Source organism: Hippoglossus stenolepis, chromosome 6 (genome assembly GCF_022539355.2).
Source record: "Hippoglossus stenolepis isolate QCI-W04-F060 chromosome 6, HSTE1.2, whole genome shotgun sequence".
NCBI classification, from domain to species: Eukaryota; Metazoa; Chordata; class Actinopteri; order Pleuronectiformes; family Pleuronectidae; genus Hippoglossus; species Hippoglossus stenolepis.
Genome location: NC_061488.1, coordinates 21,093,834 through 21,119,757, shown reverse-complemented (window position 1 = coordinate 21,119,757; position 25,924 = coordinate 21,093,834). Strand labels below are relative to the sequence as shown.

Below are 25,924 nucleotides of genomic sequence, written 5' to 3'. Positions count from 1 at the left end.
GTGAGAGTTTCACAGCATTCCTCTTATCCATCAATTTCAGTGATAAACAGTAATGACGCAGTTCCTTGTGAAATAGAAAGTTTGGTTGAGTTTTTAGGAATCTGTTCTTGTGCAAAAGCCCTTTTCCAAGGATAATAATCTGAAGTCTTGAGGAACATTTCTCCAAAGCAAATCAAAAACTACATTTTACTTTATCGATGTAGAGAAATTGTGAAACCCAGGAAATAACCAGTAATGCAGATCTTCACAAAAACACACATTTCACTTTTGTGTTTTTAAAATTGGTGTTTTTAACAGTGTCAGCGCTGTCAATCACTTCCCTGCACCGAAACATCTCATCTCAGGACTTTATAAATGGAAGTACAGTCACAGCACAGTGCGTATATTTCCCAGGAAACCTGAAGACATCACTGTTTATTCATCGTTGACAGCTGCCGGAGTGTAAATGATGACGTCTCTCTCTCTCTCTCTCTCTCTCTCTCTCTCTCTCTCTCTCTCTCTCTCTCTCTCTCTCTCTCTCTCTCTCTCTCTCTCGGGAGGATTCAACAGACTTTTTCTCACAGTCTCAGCTGCGTCAAGCGCTGGAAACACTGACATATAAACCGGAAGTCAGGTTATTGTACAATAAAGTGCTGTTAGTTATTTACATGACATGACCTCACAATTTGTGCATGTGCAACCCTAGCAGGGAACAGAGTTTTTCAAATAAGAGCTACGAGGCTCTGGAAAACCATTCCTGAAGAAATTTTGCTATTCAGTTAGTGTACCACATATCCTGATTTCCCCTCATTTGATCAATGTAATTGGTGGAGATACTTCAATTTTTTTCACACATTTACTTTAGTCTTTTAATAACTTTTTTATGTATTTGTATTTGTGTTTTTTTTTATTTTTGAAGCACTTTGTAACTTTGATTTGAGAAGTATTATATGAATATGAATATTATTATAATTATAATAATTATTATTATTATTAACATTATTCACCTTTTTGCCTTCCAAGCAACAGATTGGAAAACATTTTCACCCATTTGCTTTTTTCATGTGTTAATATCTGTGAACAAGGATTCCGGGGCAGATCCACAGGGGGGCACTGGCCCCAGATGAAATGTGATTGGCTCTTGATGTTCCCCTGTCCTGCCCGTAGTCTTTATTTATTTATTGAACGAAACTACGCACTTGCTAATAATACTAACAATAGACATGACAACTAGTTGAGAATTTCTATTTTCATAGCTTTTTTGAGGAACACAATGGTTCTCTTTGCTTGAAACTATAGTAACTAACGGTAAACAAGACATGTGTTAAATGTGCACTTTACTGAATCAGGAGTTGTCCATGGATGTTGGACATATAATCTGTGTAAATTGTGGCCCCTCTATGGCCCCCGATAACGAACAATCTAGATCCACCGCTGCTCTGGAAGCTCAGAGAACTTTGTCTTGTCAATTGAGGGTTTTATTTCGGGGGAAGTTCTCGCCGGAAGTGGCATGTGTCTTCGGCGGACTTGCTGGTGATCGTGCCGAGCAGGAGAACTAGGAGTGTTCAGCCTCACTTTGATGGCAACTGTCTTTGTTGTTGTTGTGGTGAAGCGATCAGAGTGGGCGACACGTTTCACGCACAGTTGTGTAACTTGTGTAAAGTTGATGATCTGATCAGTGAAGTGGAAGCGGCGGAGTCCCCGTCAGCCCGAACCCTGCTCGGACCGTTCAGAGGATGCGAGGAGCCGCGTTTCATCCGTTTCTCATGTAATCGGGAGGAAAGCGAGGAGAGGAGCTGCTTTTTCTCTCATTGCTTTGAACTACGAGCGGTAAGTTCCGACCCAAAGACCCTTGTGGTGTTTTACTGACTTTAATCCACACTTGTCTGACACTGTTTCCTCCTCTCGTCAGTAAATGAGTTGAGAGCTGCTCAGTTTTATTCATTCACTGATCTAGTTGCTATCTCGGCTACTTTTCCTCGGCAGTTTTTTCTTTTAGGGAAATCAGCGCCCCGAACTCCATTGAAAAAAACCAGCAAATCAAAACGTCCTCCGCTATTGACAACTACCGTGTTGTTGTTACATAAAAGTAAAGCCTATTTACATATAATGAATCCCTGTTGTTTCATTCGGCATACGTCTAATAAACTAAATGTCGCTTTTCGGAACCAATATAAACTTTCAGAGGTCTCCAAAGCCCTTATTCCTGGAGCTAACTGTTGTCACAGACTCACTGTGCTGGCTGACGGAGCCGTGTAAACCTGTTAGCTGATTCATATACAGGCCTATTGTTAACGCCGAATTATAGAGGAGTGCTTAATAAGTCCGATTAGTGTCTGGGGTTTATCTGTATGGTGTGTAGTTTCAGCAAAAAAGAAGAACATTTTAAACTGTGCAGTTTTGAAGGGAGATTTGGCATATGCTTCAGAGAGAGAGAGAGAGAGAGAGAGAGAGAGAGAGAGAGAGAGAGAGAGAGAAAGGGCACATGGAGCTATAGACGTGTGTTCCCCCCCCCCCTCTCCTCTTCTGCATCTAACCCCACTTTATCTGCAGCGACAACCTCCACACTCCAGGAAACCAGCAGCTAATGCAAGCCACAGATTGAGTTATGGTCATTATCCTATGAGATGTAGGAGGGCTGCTACTTTGAAACGACCCGCCGGTTTGCCAAGTTCAGGGAAACCAGCTCGGTTAATGAATAACTGAAGACAGAACAGACAGAATAACCCCAGCTGCTGCAACTGAGGGCACCTGGGATCTGTTATTCCACCAATCTGCCCAGAAACAGTGACCATTCGCTTTCACGCATTCGTTTTTAATGTTTTTATTTGTCCCATGCACAGAGATACAGGGTAAACGTGTGTGTGTGTGTGTGTGTGTGTGTGTGTGTGTGTGTGTGGGGGGGCATACCAAAAGGATCAACTATAAAAAAAACCGTCAACAAATTCTCAAAAAATGATTTCAAACAATAAACCACTTGTTGATGCTTTGGGGCATCACTGTGCCAAAACAGCTCCAACTTCATCAAATCAAGATGAGATAGAAAATCAAATAAAAAATGAAGTAATATGATATCATGATATAATTAAGAGCTGTTTGGGCACAGCCACCAACAGCAAATGACACACAATGATAGAGCCCGTCACATGAAGTGGTTTTTCATTCATCCAACAGAGCTGTTCAAATGAGTGCCTGGATGCACGGGAGCCGTTCTGGTGACCGGTAATGTGGCAGCAATTGTGAGGCTTTATCTTTATCTTTATAATGCCGTGTTCTTTTTATGCTGGTATTTAGCAACCTACACTTTTCTGTCATTACATACCTCCGTAGGTCTCTGCTGATGGCTAACCACAGTAGTGCAACACCTCACCTGCAACGTGTTGTGTCACGCCGCACGTCCTTAGGGGCGTGTGGTGTGGCGGTTGTGAAGGTGCAATTAGGTTTAATTTAGCTGCCAAGTGATGATGGGGAGCTTCAGCTTCATGGGTTCCCCTGTCTGGTTTCTGCGGGGATGAGTCATGGAGTTGGATACCTTTCCCAGCAGTTGACAGTGATATAAACATCAGTGTAGTTCATTTTGACTCACCTTCCAGCTTGGTCACTTGATATCACAACACCTCACGGTTTGCCTCACCGGCAGTAAAGAACATGCATGCCACAGGAAAGAGGGGACTGGCAGTTTTATGTGTTTGCAAAATGTTACTGGTACTTGCTGGACTTTTTGGTAATTGAAAGAGAATATCCGATTACCTTCACGAAGGGTTTGAGTGCAGATGCTAAAAACCTAGCTCACGTCGGCGCTTGCAACTGGGTGCAAATCTCTCCGCACAATAATTATGGACAGTCTGCAGATCCTTCTTCCTGCAGCTCAGGAAACGCAACTCTGTTCTTCCTGTACAACATACCGCACACAGAAGAGTAACGCAAATGGGTCAGTTCGGGAGTCGCATTGTCATTGCATGGTCTGGCAATGATCGAGCAGCATTCCAGCGCACACATACATTTGATTTAGGTCAAACCAAACAAAGGCGTCACTTGCAAGACAGAGACGGACTGAGTGTCTCTATAGTTCAATTTATTCCCGACCCCCTTTCTCATACAGCTCTGTAGGAATGCAGCACATAGAGTTATTATGATCAGGAGCTGTGCAGTGGAATTTTACCATGTCTCCCCTTCTCCAGATTCTCCTCAGCCTCGGTCCTAATGTGCAACGTGTCCAAATGGTTTGGTTCCAGCGAGCCGGGAGCTGCTTTACAAGAGTGTACAGTCACTGACTCGATGTTGACTCAGGGGCTGAGAGTCGTGGTGCTGTGGCATCCGCTGCACAACTTTACATCAAGTCTGTCGGTGCTTGGCTGCATGAATTGGATGGAGCAACATTATAGCTTTATACCGAACGTACAGCTCCAGCTAATTTACCATGCTTTTGATAAATTGCTCAACCATTTGAGGAGCTTTTATTCCACTGCATATTCTTGTGTGTGTTTTAAAATGTGCTCCCTCATTCACCTAACTAGTGCAGTGCCTGTTGTAAACCTGCCTGTTTGGATTGGGCTGTTTACTTGTCCTTTATTAATCGTGAGCTACTTCAGAATCATTCCTTGAAATTAAGATAAGATAAGATAAGAAGTCCTTTATAAGTCCCGCAATGGGGAAATTTGCAATGTTACAGCAGCAGAAGACATAACACATAAGTAGCATGCAGTACTTGGATGAAGGAATATAAAGAAATAGAAATATACAACAATATATAGAAACAATTTAAATGTTAGTGAGTCCTCATCACACAGTTCTACAATATACTGTCACTTTTTATTGTTTGTGTGCAGAGCTTTTTACAGTCCCAACAGTCTATGGTGCAGAGTGAAGTTAGAAAACTTTGCGATCATCTTACCTGGTTTATCTGCAATGAATATTATATATCACATCTTTTTCATAAAATGAGACAGACATTTAGACATTTGTGGCATTAGTAAGTAGATAGTGATTGGCTATTAAGTATGCATTGACATTCATGCGTTTGCAGCCTTGCGAGAACACTGAATTAGATTAAATGCTTTGCTGTATCGTTGGAATTTTACATTTGGCCAGCTCTGTGGTTTAGGACAACAGCTACAGAGAAAGCCGAATTCCCCTGGGGCAGAGGAGGGTTTGGTGGGGCTCAAGACACAGACACCGAGCAGCAGATCGCCACAGAAATCTGGTTCCTGCTACTGTGTTATCTTTTTTCTCACCGAATTAATTTTTGGCGACCGACCTTGACAAGATCCCATCCTTCCTGATCCTCTCTCTGCCCATGCCTACTCCTTGTAGATAGTTTAAGATGCGTGATGTTTCAAAAGTAACTGTGTCCCCCTGTGTTACCTCAGTATCCCTTTCATCCTGCTGTGTGTTGTCTGGACTTGTTTTTTAAGTGCAGAGTGATTGATGTCTAATTTTTGTCGGTTGACTTCTTTTCAGGTTGTTTACAAATGGAGACGAGGGGATAATGACACTCTGCTAGCACAAGAGGACACGCAGAGACAGTTTCAGCCATAAATCTTGTGGCGCTCTGGTTTTTGCTGATCATTTCTGAACTGAGTAATACCTGATATCGTGGATTTTACTGCCCGCTTTGGCGAGGAAATACTTGATTCATACCCTAATGGAGAACTGAGGGTGAGCTGACATTTGCCCCCCCCCACCTCTCAACATGCTGGCTCTGAGGCTGGAGCAGGGCAGGCAAGGGGGTGGTGAGGTCGATCGCCTGCAGAAAGGGGCCACTGTGGCATGGCAGGGTCGGCCGCCGGGGAGACCCCCTCCTCACGAGAAGAAAATTAACATCAGGGAGAAGATCTCCCAGTGGGAAGGTCGCAGTCAACTGGACAGCAGCCAGGATGTCGGAGTGAAAGCACACCATCCGACCCTATCCCGAACTCTGTCTGAGGATCTCCTGCGAAATGGATATACCAACGAGGGCTCAAGAGGGGGGCTTCACGCGAAAGCCAACCACTCAAAAGCGAAGAGTTTGGGCTTAGATTTCCGGGAATCCCCAGCACAAGCTGGACATCGTGTGGTTGGTAGAAAGTCGGAACCTCTGCAGAAATGCTCCACTGGACTTTCAACCAAGCCCCCAGGAAATAAACCACTTGCAGCACAAACATTTGCATCTCAAAAAGTGGAGGCTAACACTGCTAACTCTACTGCTAAACATAAATTCCCTGCCAATGAAGACGAAACAATCGAATGCATCTTGGAGGTTCAAGTAGTTTCTAAACCTCTACCTCTGTCAACTGATGACCAAGAAGACAACATGCCTGCGGGGAACTTCTACACCTCACGCGGTTTCTGGCGTAAGCTGGAGGGAGACAGACTGCACTGGGAAAGAGGCAGGGAGTCTTCAGGTGAATCTCAGCCTCCTCCTAAACCTCAGCGGACATTTACGTATCGAGCAGCCAACAACAACAACATCTCAGGGCACACGGCGCAATGGGACAGAAGATCCCCTCATAAAAACCACTCCAACGCGGGGAGTAAGAGGGTCGCCCACCCACCTAGCTTCCCTCCTCCTCCATGTCCAGTTGCAAAGACCAATGGGCTTTCAAGGCACAAGAAGAACAGGTGAGTCTCGTTAGATAGTTTGGGTTGAAAGAATACACGTTACATAATTTTTTATATTTTAGTATGTTTTTAAAGAAAGAATATTAGAGATTTAAACTTAAAAATTCCCATTGCAATTGTTCTCTTGCTTTGGACGGCAGATTGTTTTTAGGGCAGATTTGAGGAGGGGACTGTCAGACTGTAATTTCTGGCTGGGGTCCATGTGTGATGTCACATGATATCTGGCAGCATTGTTCTCTATTGTCTCTATTGGCCTAGTTCCTCACCAGCCACTGGTCCAGGGTCATCATCTACACACACACACACACACACACACGCACACACGCACGCACACACGCACAAGCACACGCACACACGTATTCTGTCAAAACAACACAATCAGTACACAGTCAGTTCAGAAAGTAGGTGATGCGACTTATAATACTCTCTGTCTCTGGGACTGTCATGTCCCAGTGTTATTTTCAAGGAGTTTGTTACAGAACAAACTAATGAGCAAAGATGTGCACAGTTTATGATAAAATATAAGTTGAAAAACAAAATCAGATTAAGCCACTTAGCTACACATTTTTAATATGGGGAGTAACTGCTTAGTAGGGCTAACTGCTTATAAACACAAATGAATAACTAGAATACAGCTAGATTTTAAATCAAGTCTTTGCAACCTGTGAAACAGGAAATTTCACATGACCAGCATGACTCAGTCTGTGAACCAGGGTGTTCGATACTCCTCTGGAGTAGTCCTTTCTTGTAGTCCTGTTCCACTGCTCTCAGGTCAGTGTTGCCAGATTTGACTCACACAAAATATCCCCAACCAAATCCTTAACCCCACCCAGTCATATTTTGTATTTTTATTTAGGAGAACAATTGTGCGTGTATACACTCGGTTGCTGGTTACCAACGTGGCTGGTATTGTTTTCCAGTGTGTGTGCGTGTGTGTGTTTAATCGTGGCAGAATGTGACACCCACTACAGCGGGATCTACCACAGATGCAGTGTTAAGTACTTTGTTTACTTGTCTGTCTGTCTCTGCACCGATTTGCTGACCTGAATGTTTGCGGGCTTCTGCTGTGTCAAGAGTTATTATCCATCCTGCACTAATTAAACTAGACCTAAATTTTACCGCAGGCATGATGATCATCGCTCAGTCATGATTGGACCAAAATAGTCCCTTGACACATGCACGTGGAGGACAATTCAATATGTGTAATGTGTAGATACATCTTGCCATAAATGGAATAATAACATCTATGACACTACATGTTATATTGTTGATTGTGAAATGAATAATGTGTTTTGTTATATCAGTAAAGTGCTCGAGAAGTGTTGGCAGCAGGTTGTATTTGTGGTATCGCTGTTCCATCTTCCTGTGCTGTGATACCTGATTGTGAAAGTTTGCATCACACTTTTAGTCTCAGTTCCAGAATCCGATTGCCTTAGTTGTGGTAGGTGTGTGTCATGATTCATGACTCGTGAACTGACATCTGAGTGTAAGTGCAGCACTTCAAGAGACACAATCTGAAGCTTTGGCACCGGCCCTCACAATCCACTGATCTGAATATCATTAAACATCTCTAGGTAGATCACATTAGGATCTTGGAAGGAAGAGGGGGGGTAAATCTAGATTAGAAAGTCCCCTACAGGGTCTGGCTACAGAAAGCATTTGCACGATTTGATATCTGATAGAAATTCATGAAATTAAACGCAACAGGAAAGATTAATGTACTGATCTCTGTTTACTGCAGGGTGTATTTACTCTTTTTTTTAAATCAACAAAATGTGCGCTTTATGATGTATAGCTCATTACATATACACTTATTAGAGTGGAAGAAAAATAAATATTTAAACATAGTTGTATTGTAAAAACCATAAGTGTAGTTACAGTATGATAAATGATCTTTGCCTTTGAGGAACATTGCTTTACTCTTCACTTATACAAACAGATGGAGGATTTGTTGTACATTTTATTCACTTAATGAATGGATGGATAATATTTGTCGCTCCCTCTGTGTGTGTTGAGCTGAGCCTCAGTTTATTATTTCAGCGATGAGTTTATCTTGTCAACCCAGTCTGTTTGTTTGTTAGTTGATTTGTTTGTTTGATGAAATAATCCGCCACGTGAGCTGTGTGTCAGTGAGTGTGTGGAATTTGGTGCAGCTTGATTGAATTCACACACACACACACACATACATAATCAAACACAACCCGTTAACAATCGGAAACTTTACAGAAGAGTTGAGGGTCAATATGAACTAATTACCAACTAATAATACAATAATGATAATAATAACTAATCAATAACTGGACGACAGCTGCATCTTTCCTTTACTTTAAAAGGTTATAAGATGACATATGATATATTGCAGACAGCTGTCTCCGTCTAAATCCTGTCACACTCTTTCTTTTTGTTTGCTTTTTGTTTTACAGCTTCTGTACCGTACGCTCAGTCATTTCCTGTCATGACACTTTATCACATGCTCTGTGTCCTGCTATGTTTGATATCAACATAAGGAATTTAGTGGTGGAACACTAGCTGCACAGTAGACACGCAGTGTAAACAAACGTATGCTGGCTATTTTAAGGACAACAGCCAGAACCCTCTTTCTCACTGCCTTCTCTTCCCTCCCCCCCCCCACAGGAAGTCCTTTGAGTACGAGGATGCAGCTCGTCTGACAGCCAAGCAAGGCACGCTGGGAGGAGAGGCGAGGCGCTCCGGCCTTTACCATGCATACTCTGAAGACAGTATTTACGAGGACATTCTCTGTAAGTTACACTCCCTGGGTCTTATACACTGAAGAAGATCAGGCTGTGAATGAACTTCCAGAGATCTTGATCATTATCCTGAACGTCTGTCTGTCATGTCCTTTTAACACTCTAACAAATTGTACTTGGAATTTGAAATTATTCCAGGCTCATGCCATGCTTTTAATTTCTTTAAAATACTGCATAGTAGCAGGACTGGTATCAGCATTATAGACACTAAATAGCAGGTTTTTAAAATGTTGGCATTTGGATTAAACCATCAATCATGCTCAGTTGCGCCAATTAAAAGCAATAGTTAATGGATAAAGTAATATCTTAACTTTTAACATCCTATCTGATTTCCTCTTAACATATAAAATATGGAATATATAAAAAGATGATCCTCTATTTGCAAAAGATGTGTGTCTTTGAAGAGTGCAGGAATTATTTTAAATAAAATAATAATAGAAACAAGTAGTTTGTAATAAATAATTCGTGCTCGCCCACCGTTCACCGGTTTATTCCAAGTTCATTGAAGCTCGACTCAGAAGGCAGAGCCCGACAGGAGAATCAGTTGCTGTGAACTTGCTGTTCATGATCGACAATGTCCCCTGTCCCATGAATCTCAGCCACAGCTGTTACAGAGCACTGATCACCTGTTCATACAAAGTTTATCACTTTATCACAGAAATTGTTTATTTTCTATAGATAATTCAACAGCTAAATGGCAGCATGTAACACAACAAAAAACATATGGTAGTGTAGCACTGGTAGTTACCATGGAAACGTGGCTCTTACCTGTGTGTTCAGCTCACTTAAAATAAGTCAGTCTTTATTTTTGTGGAAGTGTAACTTATATTGCACGGATTAAAGAACAAATTTGACACTGGTTCCATACTACACACCCAACCCCAGAAAGGCCCCTGTTTACACAAAGTTTATAATAATGAACGTATCATGTGTCCAAATCGCACCTAATTCAACACCGCACTTTCCTGTTCCCCATTAACAATACACACGCAAAGTGTGAAGGACAAAAGTGCCCCATACAGACAGACAGAGGAATTTCTGGAATCAGTAAATAGATTTATCACATTTACTGTTTTAATCGCATGTTTTCATTTGCATGGGTTTAGGTTAGAGGAATTTAATGTATGCCTGAATGTATAAATTGTCTTTGTCATGTGCCTTTGTTTGTTTACCTATTTTATCACACCTTTAGCAAGTGTACAATACAAATTCCAGTTAAAATGTTTCATGATTGTCAAGGGAACAGGTGCATATCTAGTAAAAATATATTTTTTAAGACTTCTTCATCTGCGTTAAGCACTTCAGTTAGGTCAACTCCAATGGCATTAGATAGATATTGATGCAGATACTGATTTCTGCATCAATATCCATTGGATAGTGCCATTATGCAAATTGTTAGAACTCAAATATCAAAACCACATAACCACAAAGAAACATAAAGGTCAAAACTATTTAAGGAATAAAGTGCCCCACTTCTGTATCCACACCAGACACCTCAGTCAATTGCTGTCATGAGAGGAAAGCCTGCATCAGGTTCTGGTGAAATCATTTCCCAGTGTCCGCTGTGTATAACGCTGATCCAGCATGTCTTATCTCTCCAATCACTCCGTGTTCCCTCAGGTGAAGTGACCAGAGATGACCCCTATGAGGATATTAAGATATCTCCCATGTGTCTACCTATCGCAAGGCCTCAAGTCCCGAAGGTAAGAGAAGAACGTCTTCCTCTCACAGAACACGAGCATTTTTATTATTTCTTTATATCAGATGATCCGTGCACAACCGGAGATTGTGATGGAGGAGGAAGGAAGGGCTGTAGTTTGACACTATATCATTATCTAAAACCAGAGATAACTCCACTGTCCATGTCTTCCAGCTGCCTCCTAAACCCCAGACGTTGCAAGGTTACGCCAGCAAAGGGGAGCGGAAGGGCTACCAAGTGTCCAAATCCTCAACGCTCGCAGAAACTCCCAAACCTGCTGCACCGCGGCGCACAAGCACTCAAAAAATACAGAGGACACCTCACGTAAGTGATACTTCCATGTTTTCACAAACCGTTGTATGTCACTGTGGTATGATAGAACAACGAAGAGTTGTGCAACGAGGAAGGAGGCGGTGCCATGTTGCGCAGGAAGGAGAGGATGCTGAAAGAAACAGATAGGGGTAGACGTACGTTTAGTTTGACTGCTTCACTAGAATTCAGACTTGAATTCAAACATACGACCAATGGCAGTGGAAACAGTGTGGACAGGGAGGAACTTAAAGGCTAAGGTACAGTAATGAAACAGACTTAAGCCGTTTTCATACATGTCCTGTGAAGGTTCTCCGCAGAAGAGAGTTTGTGGTGATAGGAGCCGACATCGACACCGATGCCGGCTCCTATCACCACAAACTCTCTTGACATCTTTATCTGGATATATTTGTTTTCTTTTGGTTTTCTTTCATTTTTGCGTCTGCGGCGTGTTTGAAGTGTCATCAACCCCCCCCCACTCGTTCATGGTGATTCCTGCAGGGATTCCCCCGCTGTGCGAACACATCGGATTCTGCAGACTTTCTGCTGGTTGTGTACTCGGGGGCCCGGCGGACAAAGTCTGCACAAACTGCGGCGGCTCTCACTCAGACATTTGCGTTCACACATACACCTCCTCCAGGGAAAATGAGTTCAGTGGATGTCTGAAAGCAGCTTTAGTGTCATATATATCTGGAAAGCTGTTGGATGAAGAACAATTATATTATTATCATTATTTGACAAATACCAAAAAGTTGAGTTCGGCTCTACTTGAGGATTCTCCCTGTTAAAAAGGAGTTTTATCTCTCCACTGTTGCCAAGTGTTTGCTCATAGTGGGAACTGTTCGGTTTCTTTATAATATTGTAAGATCCTGTGTAAAGTGCCTGCTGAGTCCCAGCTGACAGTGGGAAGGAGGTGGCGTACATCTTCGACAGGTTGCAAACGTATCGCCATTGTAACATGTTTCTTTCGAACTGAGTCACAACACTTTGATGTCGTCAAACGTCACATTTCAGCTTGATTGACACTAGTTTGCACTTGTATAATCCCTGTCTGTCCGTCTGTCCGTCCATCTGTATTTTGGATTTTCTTGATAATCTACTCATCTGAATCTGCAGTTACACTTATATTAACAAAAATGTCACGGAAAATACTGCAACCTAAATTTAAATCTATTCTGTGAAAATTAAGAAGCGAGGTAGTAGGAGATAAGAACAGTTGTGCTTGGGAGATAAGGTCCTACATTTGACAACAGGTTCTTTAAAAACGAACTGAATCATTTATTTCTTCTACTACTACTTCTTCTTTTTTTAACCTCTTTACATTCAGAATCACAATCTGTGAGTCAAGTTTAAACAGGGGCTGCCTCACTGTCAATATTGAAAATAAGTTTAAAACCTGTTATTGATCCCCAACATATTGACAGACTGAACAGAACAATTTCACACTGCAGCAGTGTTTTTGATCAGTTGAAAACCACAAAACACACCTTTCTCATCTGAAAGTTCCAGACTCCACTGTCAAATTCAGTTGTGTTCTCTCATTAACAGAAGAATGCAGGAATGTAGATGTAAAAGAAAATGACAATCTATAACGTAATTATGTTCTTAGAGTCTGTTATATCTTGATTCCCTGTAATCATGATTCTGTAATGGCTGTGAAATTATGGGGCTGATGAGTATCTGTGTTGTACAAAACAGTACGTCAACAAGATTGAGACGATCTTCGATGACAAGAGAGGGAGGAAGAGAGTGAAGAACCAGGGCGTCTCAGTGAGAGGTACACACACACACACACACACACACACACACACACACACACACACACACACAGATTTGTGTGCATGAACTACTGCATATGCCCAAATGTCACCACCATCAACACTTCAGAGGGGATTAAGTTGAGCCTCTTGGTGGAAATACCCAGTGTCTGATAAACTCCGGGCCGACTGCAGGAGGCAAAGCGGCTGATTATGAAACAAAGGCTGGCTGTCTGCATCTGATTATGGCTTCTCAAGTCTTTTCCATTCCTCTGCTTCTCCCTAATCTCTCCTTTCTCTAATTCATGTTAACAGAGGAGACCAGCGGGACAGAGAGTGACCCCGAGGACAACAGCAAAGGTATCAACATAGAGTTAAGCTGACTGCACTGTGTCTTTTCTGGTTTTCAGGTTGCCCTTAAATACGATTTCTTATATGCAAAAGGAAAATACTGGTCATATTTGTCAGCAGTAATTATTATCACTTAAGTATTAACAGAGGGCTGCATGGCAAAAAACTAAAGTAGAATTTATAGTATCCCTGAAACATTTGTTAGGTATTTATTTAGTTTTTCAGCCCAGAGAATTCTCGGTTTTATTTAAGGTAACAGGGAGTTTTACTATTGTCGCCATTTAATGGCGTCATACCCTTTTTATCTGAGGTTTTGCCCGTCTCTGCTTTAACCTTTGGAGCAAACGATGAATGACAAAGGAAAAACACTCTGCTTGCCATTTAGGTCGTTAGCCTGTTTGTTGTCTTTGATTCTACTGTTCGTTTGGCTCACTTGTAGTTATATTACGATTATTCATTGCCGTTTGCTGCGTAATGTGAATAATGTTTTAATACACTACTTTATCCGTGAACATGATTTGGGCCTGAGTCACGTTAGGTAGGTTTTTATCTGCAATGGTGGTGAAGACAGCAACTTCCATGATCCCAAACTGCTTCATGACATCATCAAACTAGGTCTTATGTGATTGGTTCATAACATCCTCGTTGGCTCACCTGTACAAAACTATTTCGCAAAGGGCTACATTACTGCTGCCAGGGCTTAGTGCCGACAGAGCGATAATGAGGGCAGTCAGACTTTTCTCTTGAACTGACACAGCACTGTGGTTGGCTACGTGACTCGTGTCCAGGTAGTCATGAACCAAAGTGTTCTCAGGGGACCATGAATGTATCAAATTTCCTGGAAGTCAGTCCTGTAATTGTGGTTATGTTACTGCAAAACAGACCTTGAATGAACAGCCTCTCGATCCTAACGATTGCCAACTGTTTAGCCTCCTCAGAAAAGTGAGACAGTGAGATTAATCATGACTGTTGTTTCAGATACTATGTCACCAGGATTAGGAACCACACATTATACTGTAGATTGATATTTACAATGCTTTATATTGCTCCTCTGTGCTGGATTAGATGTTGTCTGTCGTAGGACAAGCATTACCACAATCTGTTCACTGTGTGTTGTCCAGCAGGCTCCAGGAGATCAGTTTACATCCAGTCTACACTGAAACGTCGGCCTGGCTACCGCACCCTGGAGAAAGACCTCATCCAGCTGCAACAGCAGCAGCTTTTCCAGATCTTTGTGGTGGTGTCGCTGAGAAAAGGCTCCCCAGGAAACACCTACTCCCCTGAAATTACGCAACAGTTTCCCAAAATGGTTAGAAAAGGACTTTACAGTGACTTCTTCTAAGCAAATGTCATAGCTCTGCTCTGACTAAATGGTTTCTTAACATGCATGACTATTAACTCTCAAAGGGGAATTCCCCAGAAGGCATCCAACGTGCGTTAATTCCAGTTTGTACTTGACTGAAATCTTTTCTATTGATTCATAAAACAATGCAGGTGAATGATCACTTATATATAATCAGAAAGTTATTTGGAAAATACTGCTGTACTAAACTGGAGCTCCTCTGTTTCAGTTTGAGAAGTCCTCCCGGATCTCCAAAGAGGCCGAGGATCAGCTGAAGGTCATTCCTAAGTTCTGCTTCCCCGACTCACTGGAGTGGAAGCCCTGTGCACACATGCCAAGGTCAGCTCATAATCTACTGTAATAATTATCTAAACACTGTTTTCATTTGTTCATGTATTTCCTTTACGTCAATATCTTCTTTTGTTGTCATAATACACACCTCTGGTGTGTTTTAACTTTTTCAAGTTGTAGCTCCATAATTATTAGTTGTGTTGTGTCTGATATTCCCATTTCCTTTCTATTTATATCCTCGCTACCACAACAACTCAAGTTCCCCACAGGGACCATTAAAGTTTCATCTGATCTAATTAAATCTTTGAGTGCTGAGGGGCACAGGGCCTCAGTTTTTTTTGTAGTTAATATGGTTCATTGTTGTAATGTGGGTAATGATATGGTCTTACATTGCTTCTCCGCCTTGAAACAACAAACACGTTATCATGCTAATAAATGCACAGTCTTCACATTGATCAAAAGCATTTTAGATAAAGAAATTCCATATGTTTCTTAATATGTTTTAATACAATCTGATCAGATGTTTTCCATTCGAAAACAACCAGCACAAATGAATGGTTTAAATAGTGGAGTTTATTTTGAAGTGCCATAAGATTACATGTCTATTGATGTTGTGTTTTCAGTGAGACCTTCTCCTTTGTCCTTACCGGAGAGGACGGCAGCCGCTGGTTTTGTTACTGTCGTAAAATCCTGGTGAGTGTGGATGAGTTCGTGTGTGTGTGTGTGTGTGTGTGTGTGTGTGTGTGTGTGTGTGTGTGTGTGTGTGTGTGTGTGTGTGTGTGTGTGTGTGTGTGTGTGTGTGTGTGTGTGTGTGTGTGTGTGTGTGTGTGTGTGTGTGTGTGTGTGATGACATGGCAGCCTGCCATGTGCTTACTCAACATCTCTGTGGAGATGTGAATCACAGACCATACCACTTCTGAATCAATGACAGAGAACATGAAGAATTTCATCATTTCACCCTTTTTCCTTCACAAAGAGCGAGAGCTGCTTTTACATCTTTTTTCTTAACATACTTTTTAGGTTGAAATTATGAGGATTATCTCATTTTTGTGTATGTTACTTCATCCTAGAAGACAAACACAACATATTCATATGGATTTTATGGTGTTCAATGTCATATATGTAATAGGTGTAGATGCAGTATATGTGTTGTTACCTGCTTAATGACATTCCATTCTATGTGTGTCTTCCAGCCCAGTGGAAAGGGGAAGAGGCTTCCCGAGGTGCACTGTATTGTCAGCAAGCTGGGCTGTTTCAACCTTTTTGCAAAGGTAAAGTGACCATATAGTTTGTCTGCTCTCTCACTCCTGCCATTGACAGGGAGAGGAGATGCATTCGGAAAAGTTCAACCCCCTCATCCACTTGCACGTGTGTGTGAAAATGCTTCCAAACTCCTTGTATGTACTAGGATGGAATGAGGCTACAATCAAAGATAATCCTGAGCAATCACTGGGTGTGTTTTTTTAAGAAAGAAGTTGTATGCATGCAGCAGTGTCCCACCCATTTGACAGTTGGCTGCGGGAAATTTACAAACAGTCAGTGTGAATATTTCCAGGAGGAAAACTGCTTTTACATGCAGAGCTGCATTCTGGCTCCTCTGCTCTATTGTTCAGACTTTAATCAACACTAGTTCCTTCAGGACACGCAGTGATTTGCTCGGCTCTGTCTGCACAGATTCTGGAGGAGGTGGAAAGGCGCCGGGAGATTTCCCCAGCGCTGGTTTATCCTTTTATGCGTAGCGTGATGGAGGCCCCGTTTCCAGCCCCCGGACGCACAGTCACCATCAAAAGCTTCCTCCCTGGCTCTGGGAATGAGGTAACCCTGAAACCAAAAGAGGAAATGTTAATTGGTAGTTTTTTCCCCCCCTCTAACCACTCCTCTCTGCAGACTCAGAGTGACTCAGAATGGGAGGTTATCTATGTAAACAATAGGGATAGCTATTTCAGCTTTGAAGGGTTCATGTCAGGACAGTTATGTGTTTACAACAGTTAACAGTAATCATTGTAGTCATTCCTGTTTCGAGACTCAAATTACGTGAAGTAATTCAGAGAAAATGATGCAAAATACCTACTTTCTTCTAGGTGGCTCCTTAAATGAAAGCCCATTTAGGTTTCTAAATTCCCCCTTGCACCATCCCACAGTCTTCTTATATGGGTATTGTTATATATCTAAAATTCTGGTTTTGCTCAATATGCAGGTTTCCTGGAGTAAACCAGTGTAAATAGCTACCATTTCTAACAGCTTACTGTATCCACACTGTACAGTCTCAGTCTACATGCTCTTGTTGCTTTGCCAGGTGCTCACTCTGTGTCGGCCGGTGGACTCCAGATTAGAGCACGTGGACTTTGACAGTCTGCTGCAGTGTCTCAGTGTGGGAAGGCTCCTACAGGTGTTTGCCTCCTTGCTGCTCGAGAGGAGAGTCATCTTCATCGCTGACAAACTCAGGTACTGCTGTGATTAAATCCTACAGTCAACACTGCAGGGCCACTTAACCACCACTGTTTATAAGGATTATATTAAGGAAGGCAATTAAAAAAGACACCATATGCCAGCTGTAGTCAATACTTGCTGATATCCCACAGGCCCAGGGCCTCTGCGTACTTTGGCCTCAGTGGGCTGCTTCAGTTGTCCCAACAGCAGATCAAGTCAGGTTTATTTAAACGAGCCAGTATCACTTACAGTGTCTCAGTGGGCTTGACAGGGACACAACAACACATTTTACATTATTAGTAGATACAAGATATCACAACAACAATAATAAAACCACACACACACAATTACGTCGTCACAATTGACCCACTTTGCACCAACACAATGTTAAACCAGTACCAATTAGCAGAAAAACAACAAAGACAATTGGTTGGAATTAATTCACAGTAAAATAAAATAAACCCTCACTCTTTTAAAACTTTAACTTAATGATTGTTATTGAGTATCCTTTGATTTATTCCTGGCAGTTTCAAGATAAATACTAGAGCTTAGTGTATCTGACACTGGGTCAAAATAGCCAGTTGTTTAGGTTTGTAATAATAATAATATGTAATAAATAAAATCAATGCAAAAACATTGGGTCAGAACAATCTTTTGGTAGTGAGTAAAGCTAACCTACTCTATCTGTGCTATATTGTTATTATATTTGGGTCGTTATTTAACTAACCTCTATGAACAGGTTCTGCAGAATCTGTAGGCGAGGGACAAGATTTTGGAGCTGGAAGCCTCAGGTTTCCATTTCTAGTTTGACCAATCACATTAGAGCAGGCTTTGGTTTTCACAGGAAAACAGTCAGTGTGGAGACTGGAGAGCAAAAGAGGGAGAACTTATTGACCATAATGCATCGGCTATCAGTTTTTAATATGGCAGACAGCTGTTAATTGAGATTAGCCAAATTGTCGTCTGGACCTAAAACACCTCCAAAAAGTATCGCTGTTTGTGTGTCATCAAATAAACTGAAAGTGGCCCAGATATCCGCTGTCTACACCGTAAGCCTCATAATAATGGCTGTTGCCCCCAACGGCTAATCAGTCATCTGACGATAGGGGCCCGCAGCACTTACAATGTTAGGTTATTGATGGCAAGTAAAATACAGTATTATGATCTGTTATGATTATTGAGGATGAACACTGTCTCTACAACACAAATTAAAATGTTGCGATGGAGTCAGCAGCTTGGTACGACAGGTTCTCACACAATATCATCTAAAACTGATTAAAAGAGATCAAAATCAATATTAGAAATACAGTAATGTAGGAGTTGATTGGATATTAAATGTTATAGGACTTCGGAGAGGAAATGTAGATAAGAAATTGGTTTGAAATAATTTAAAAAACCAGCTGGATTTAGAGCAGAGTATAATAACAGCTGTTTGAAACTGAGTAGACACATCCTTTAAGAACAATGATGAAGGACCAGTCGCCTTTTCTATGGAGAAGATAAGAGGAAATGGAGACGAGTGTGCTTTGTACAAAGGAAGTGCTGAGCTTGGCTGAGTGTTTTCCAAAGAAGAGAAAAGCTTCTCTGTGGAAATTGACCATTTGAAAGGAAGTGGAGGAGGTGTTTCAAAGCGTGTCGACAACTGACCGCAAACTGACAAGTCCGAGCGTCACCAGAGATAAATACTGCATTGATGGAGGGCTAGCAGAGATCAGTTGTGTTTTGGGAGATTTCTTCTACTCTCTACTACAGTTTGCTGAATGCTCCTCCAGTTGGAGATGTGTTTGAAGTGGTGTGACACCTGTTTTCAGGGGCGCTATGATTGATATCGTATGATCATCAGTGTGAGAACTGATCTCTTCTCCCCTGTTCACTGCAGCGTGCTGTCCCGGTGTAGCCACGCGGTGCTGGCGCTGCTGTACCCGTTCACGTGGCAGCACACGTTTGTGCCTGTGTTACCGGCCAGTATGTTGGACATCAGCTGCTCCCCCACCCCATTCCTCATCGGGGTGCTGGCCCCCTGCCTGCCACAGCTGCTGGAGCTTCCTATTGAGGAGGTTTGGTCGCAACAAGATATTTAATATTTTATTTAAATGTTTTAAAATATTTTAAAATCTGCAGTTTAAATGTTCTATATGTACAGTGGTTGTAGTGACACATTTTGACTGCATATTGTGAATGAATGCACAAGCAGTAGCACCTGCACAGTGGCACATACACCATTGTCCACTGTGTGTGACTAAAGCCGTTTTCAGACATGAACTCCATGTTTGCACACTTGGGTCCAGACTTTCTCTGGAGTTTGCCTGTCATTGCAGCAGGTGATCCTCCACTCAGACGTGTTCACAACAACACAACTCTCGAGTGTTCATGTGAGGGGTGGCGCAGCAGGCAGAGGCACGAGCTAACGTATTCATTCAGCTGCGGAGATGATTTCTTTTTTTGTTTACAGACCAGCGTCTGCCTTTATCACCGAAAGCTCTTGAATCCTGTTGTCTTTCACTGTTGACACCTTTGCCAGCATCACCTATGTGTATGGCTCCGCTTTTTCATCTCCGCAGCAGAATGAATACGGCAGCCTGTCCAGAGCTTCTCCTTTGGAAAGCACCTCTAGAGAATGTCAGGAGATTATCTGGAGTTCAGTGCATGTCTGGAAGCAGCATATGTTTTGCAGACAAATTGTTAACAGGCTGTAGTTCAGACTCACTTCAACATTTCATACCTGTGATTACGAAATAGTGAACTCAGCTCAGTCATTAACTGTCATTCTCTCTTCTCGCTCCCCAGGTGCTCATAGTGGATCTGTGTGCAGACAAGTTTGTCATTCAGGTGTGTACACATAGCAGAGTAGAATGGGTATGATGGGTGTGGCCCCAGTGGAAACCTGGCTGTGCCTGCACATGTTTGAATGCAGCATGTTTTGAGGATGACAGAACCAAGATGATTGAGCATGCACAATGGATGGAAGTGATGATCATCTCATGAAATACACACACTGGACTCTTTTCCGGCTGATCTAGAGCTACAATAATCACTCTTCAATTTCTATTCAACATTGCTCTAACTTTTAACTTATTTTTCTGTTTGTCATTTTTAGCATTTCATTAAGTGAACTTCCTCTTCGTCTCTTTCATTAGAAACAAGCATTGTCACACCAATATGATCTGTTACACAGAACTCCAATTTCAGTGTTGCTGGTAGCTTCCTTCCTCATCATGCAACATGAAGTACATCATTGTTTGTGCTATATGATCTATGATGTTTAGACAATCACAGCCTTGTGTTCTTGTGTCTCTGTTTGGACTGGACAGTAAAACAATATCAGTAACTATCACAATATGATAATCAATAGACAAAAAAGTCCAATATAAATCAATCTAATGCTTATGCATTGTACAAATACAGTGAGGAGGTGTAACACAAAATGAATCGACCACAGATTTGTAAAATGTTTTGCTGTTTATCAAGCGTTTGTCATTCTCTGCTTATAAGAAAAGTTTAAAATCACGACCTTCACTCAGGAGCAAAAATCTGTCAGAACTTTCTCTCTCACCAGGTCAAACCAGTGTTTCCCATTAATTATCTAGACTGAGGTGGTCCGCCATCTTATAATTTGTAATGAACCCTAAAAAACATTTCACACTTCGCATTATTAAAGAAAAAGATCTCTAACTTGTTGTTTTGCTCCGTTAGTGCGTTGTGTAGCCGTGTGCAGCACTATTTGCCGTGCGCTCACTCCTGCTTTTGTCCATGTGGCATCTCTCTGGGTTGGGTGGGTTCTGTCTCTGATGCCAGAACCTGCCGTTCACCCTTTATTCTGTGTACCTGTCACTCAGAATGTGTTGTGTGTGATAGTGACATTTGTGTGCATGCATGTGCAGCCCTGCTACCGCTGTCGATTGAACGAATTCTGTGGGAAATGCTGTACTGAAAGTGATGTGAACATTTTAATCTTAATATAATTTCTGGCCACAATGCCCAGCCCTTGTCTCTGTAGGTCAGCACATGAGATTTGAAATACATTATTGTCCACATACATACAATAAATACCTTTGATGCTTTTTAGCATCATGCCGAGGTCACACATACGAAAATGTGAAGCGAATATCATGGTTCAAAGTTCACCAAAGCTGAACTCCATGCAGAGCCAGCCTGCAGATATGCTGCACCACAGGAAGCAAATGTATTTTTCGCCTCCTGGCTTTCTCATTCACCTACGTCTGACCGTGCCCTAGAACCTTCTTTTTTGTGCACCAGATCCATCTTTGTGCGTTGCAAGTAAATCATTCATAAGAACACGACTGGCCAAACTGGAACAAAAGGTCAGAGGCATCTTAGGTCTTTCTGTTCAAGCTCACTGGTACAGCAACGACTCCCACTGAAGCCAAAAAGAGATGCATGTGTCTGTCAGTGGGTGAAACAGATGAGATGTGCTGTATGTTTGTAAATGACAACACATGACTGCCGTTGACCTCTGCTGTGTTTGTGTGTGTTGACAGCTGGATGATGAGGACTGCATCCTGCCCAGTAAACTGCAGGCAGCGCTGCAGCAGATCCTGGAGGAGAGGGCAGATATCCTGAGACAGGAGGACGGAGACAGACTTGGAGGTCGGTATAACACATGTGGCAAACAGCAGAGTTCTGTATGTCAGTCAGGTGCTTGACTCACTGATTACAAAGCCTGTAACAATCTCATGTAGTTCCTTTTTTTTCTTCTCTAGGGGGTTGAATAATATTTGTAGATCCTCTTTTTCGTCACAGACCTGTTGAGCTCTTCTCTTTTTGTTCAGTTCACTAAATCTCTGCAAATACCAGTGGCAACGCCCAGTTTTTTCCCTGGAGAGTTGAACCTATTCAGATGTTCACCAAATAGTCCAAAATGTAATCAGTTGAATTTCAGGCCTGAAAAATAAATTTTCTTATGCATCATCCGACTCATGAGACACTTGGATATGCTACAAGAGGCTGTTTCCTTAACTTTTACACACACAGTTCTGGGACACGTAGAAAATATGGACTTCCTCATTTGTGTCTTTTAAAATCCCTTATCATTCTTATCATTGAACGTTCTAACATGTCATATTTTGGTAATGGTGCAATAGGTACTTGTGGGATGGTATTTTATTAAATTGTATGAATCTTTGTTTTAAATTATATTTTTTATGTAAAACTGTAAAACTAATCAAAATACTTACGTAATTCGTTTAGGTCTTAATCATGTTAATCCGTCACGCTTACAAATTATATATTTTTTAAAGAGAAATATTTAAGGCGACATGCATAGTTTGTTATGTCTCTGTGTAGTTCCTTCTTGGCGAAGCAGATATTAGCACGCTGTAATAAAATTACAGACAAAACCAACATGGACATGATAATTATAGGAAATCCTGGTCAGAATAGATCTCAGTACAATCAGCGTGGCTGTGAGAAAGACTGAGTAGCTACTGGCTCTGCCTGTGGTTTGCAAGAGACACTCTCTTCGACTCTACTTCACCTTGTCTTAAATGATGGTGGAATGTATAACCCTGGGACTCTGACATTCCTTCATATCTGTTATACTTGACATAGATCTTAAATTTCATTCATCATGGGCTCAAAAAGTCTAACTTGTTGAAACCTGCAGAAACTCTGGTTCACTGAAGACCTGTTCATGTTGTAAGTAGATGATTTGCAGTGCATCAATCTGTGCTCCACAATAACGAAGTTCAGTTATAACATAAGCTAAAGCATTTGACACGATTCTCTTGTAGTATTTTATTAAAGTAACTGTGTTATTAACCCTTTTCTCTTTATGCATCCATCCATCCCTCCAGGCCAGCCAGATGACTTGAGCTCCCTGGTGTCTGAGGGCTTTGTGCGCTTATTCGTGGAGCTGGTGGGCCACTATCCGTTCCACATGGTCGAGTCCTCCAATGGCAGCAGGGAGTTTCAGCGCGACAACTTCCGCAAATCTCACCCCTCCCGTGGAGTCCGGCAGTTCCTGCAGCTCTTCATGGACACGCAGATGTTCGCTGGCTTCATTCAGGACAAAGAGCTGCGCAAGGCAGGAGGAAGAGGTAAGAGTGACGTCGCAGTGCCAGTGGTCACGAGGGTCAAATCATTTAAAGACATGAACAATGTTTATTACAAGGGGTTAAAGGTACAGCTGGTTGTCTCATGGAGGGTCAGTGTCCATCTTGATTTGCAGCCATTCTGTTTGTACAATAAGTGCTGGAGTTGTGTGATGTTAGGGGAGAACAGTGAATATCATCTTATTATATATATATTCTTTAAAACTTGGAGTGATGGAAGTATGATGTTTAGACATGTTTAATGTCAGATTTCCACATGTTATCCTGATGACTGAACATCTCCCTCTGCGTCTCAGGTCTGTTTGAAGTCCGAGTGGCCGAGTATCTGGATTCTTACCCTGAGCAGGAGCCGAGCGGCGTGAACAAGTTTCTCAAAGGGCTGGGTGAGTGCTGCTCCATCACCAGGTGTTCCTCTTTAAAAAGGTTCATTCTCAGCAGCTAATTGATTTGTTTTTTTTCTTTTTAGGAAACAAGATGAAGCTCCTCCAGATTAAATGAGGAAAGTGAAAGACTTTGCAATTCACAACGGAATGAAAGATGACGAGTTGCTGCTGGACTGACAGAGGAGATGAATGTGGATCAGAGTCTTGTGTCAGCGAGGAGTTTGGTTATGACAGGACCTTGTATGTGTGTTTGGGAGCAGTGCACTTCTCTTTGGACGGAAACTGGAAACACTTTATTTCTTTTCTAGTGTTGTTTTATTGAACCATGAGGACAAGGCACAAGGTGAACACTTTGTGGATCAGTTCCGCTGCACAATGTGCAACTTTAATGTTACATTTCAATCTGGTAAGTACTCAACTGAAAACACCGTGTGGTTCTAACCTGACACATGTTTTTATACATTTTCATGTAAAGTTCTGTGTTTGCGTTCCTCTCAGCACAAACTGTGAGAACCTTTTTGTTTACTGTGTTTGTATTTGTGTGTATTTCATATATAGTGGAGGTTGAGTCACTCTGATCAGAGAAGTGTTTGGACTCTATCTAAGACTATTTTGTGGGAATTAAGCCTTTTTCTTTTCTCTCTGTTAACTGGAGTTGTAAATATGATGTTTTTTACATTTTGCACATGTTCAGAAGCAATGTACAGTATTTGGGATATTTTTGTATTAAAGCATGACATGTCCTACATTTAAAATAAATGGGTTTCCAAGGACAGTAATTAATGTGTGACTCTATCTATCTATCTATCTATCTATCTATCTATCTATCTATCTATCTATCTATCTATCTATCTATCTATCTATCTATCTATCTATCTATCTATCCATCCAACAATCCATCTAATTAAATCAAAATCATCAATCATCATTGGTCACTGCAATGATTTTCCAATACGTAAATACTGTAAATTCCTCCCTAATGTGATTCCAAAGTATGCAACAAGAGAGAAAATTTACTGTCTTTGTATAGTGCACAAGTCCACACAAAACTAAATCCTCTGTGTGTGTGTGTGTGCGCGTGTGTGTGTGTGTGTGTGTTTTGATCTAACAATCAGAAGAATATCCTTTTTCTATTTGAACAAAGCCTGCAGTTTTCCTGAAGGAAACTAACCTGTTGCCTCAAGGAAATACAAGACAATAATTCAGAATATCAATTTCATTTGGCCGGCTGTTGCTCAGGAGGTAGAGCGGGTCAGTCATTAACCAGAAGGTCGACCCAAGTCTCCCCTCGTGCCGAAGTGATACCAGCAAGATACTGAGCCCCAAATTGCCCCTGACGACTGTGCTGACAGTGTGTGAGTAATGTGGGATAGAGAAGGTGCTGCACATAGATGTGTGTGTGTGTGTGTGTGTGTGTGTGTGTGTGTGTGTGTGTGTGTGTGTGTGTGTGTGTGTGTGTGTGTGTGTGTGTGTGTGTGTGTGTGTGTGAAAAAGTCACATGTAGTAGAAGATAAACGTTACATGCTGCACACAAACAGGATTCCTGCTTATTTGTCTCCTTAAGATTTCATTCTATGATGTATAATTAAACATCCATCAGTGTAACTCTGCACAGTTTGTAAAATACATCTTCAGCATCTATGTCTGACCTTTCAAATGACTGAGTTATGTGATTTGGGGCCTGAAACAAAAAGAGCCCTGAGTGATTTAGTTTGAAAATGGTGTGTGTCTGTGCAGGGGAGTGGATCCTCCTGAGGGCTGGTGTGCTGAGTGTATTTGACTTTTTAAGACACACCCTGAGAGAGCGGGGGTGAAAGGATTCTGGCAGAACAGGTTCTTTAGTGGAGGAAACTTTTTCTCGCCCTCCTCTGAGCCTCTCAGGCACAACTTTTCCTCTGTGGCTGCAAATAAATCTCACCTCCTCCGCTGAGATCCTACGATCAG

General features: G+C 41.8%; 1 protein-coding gene across 2 annotated transcripts; it reads left to right on the top strand.

Annotated features, from left to right (window-relative positions):
- Nucleotides 1–1,498: 1,498 nt before the first annotated feature.
- Nucleotides 1,499–24,759, top strand: dennd2c (DENN/MADD domain containing 2C). 2 transcript variants are annotated; one of them, XM_035160040.2, is made up of 19 exons: nucleotides 1,499–1,809; nucleotides 5,440–6,579; nucleotides 9,214–9,338; nucleotides 10,968–11,050; nucleotides 11,221–11,370; nucleotides 13,054–13,132; nucleotides 13,428–13,472; nucleotides 14,588–14,772; nucleotides 15,035–15,144; nucleotides 15,720–15,789; nucleotides 16,290–16,367; nucleotides 16,771–16,911; nucleotides 17,393–17,541; nucleotides 19,406–19,583; nucleotides 20,314–20,355; nucleotides 22,026–22,134; nucleotides 23,340–23,582; nucleotides 23,894–23,980; nucleotides 24,064–24,759. In XM_035160040.2, the coding sequence occupies exons 2-19, from the start codon at nucleotides 5,672–5,674 to the stop codon at nucleotides 24,093–24,095; spliced, it is 2,814 nt and encodes a 937-aa protein (XP_035015931.2). In that variant the 5' UTR covers nucleotides 1,499–1,809; nucleotides 5,440–5,671; the 3' UTR covers nucleotides 24,096–24,759. The 2 variants fall into 2 exon arrangements, with proteins under 2 accessions (XP_035015931.2, XP_047196343.1); XM_047340387.1 differs by having other exon boundaries at nucleotides 14,585–14,772.
- Nucleotides 24,760–25,924: the final 1,165 nt, after the last annotated feature.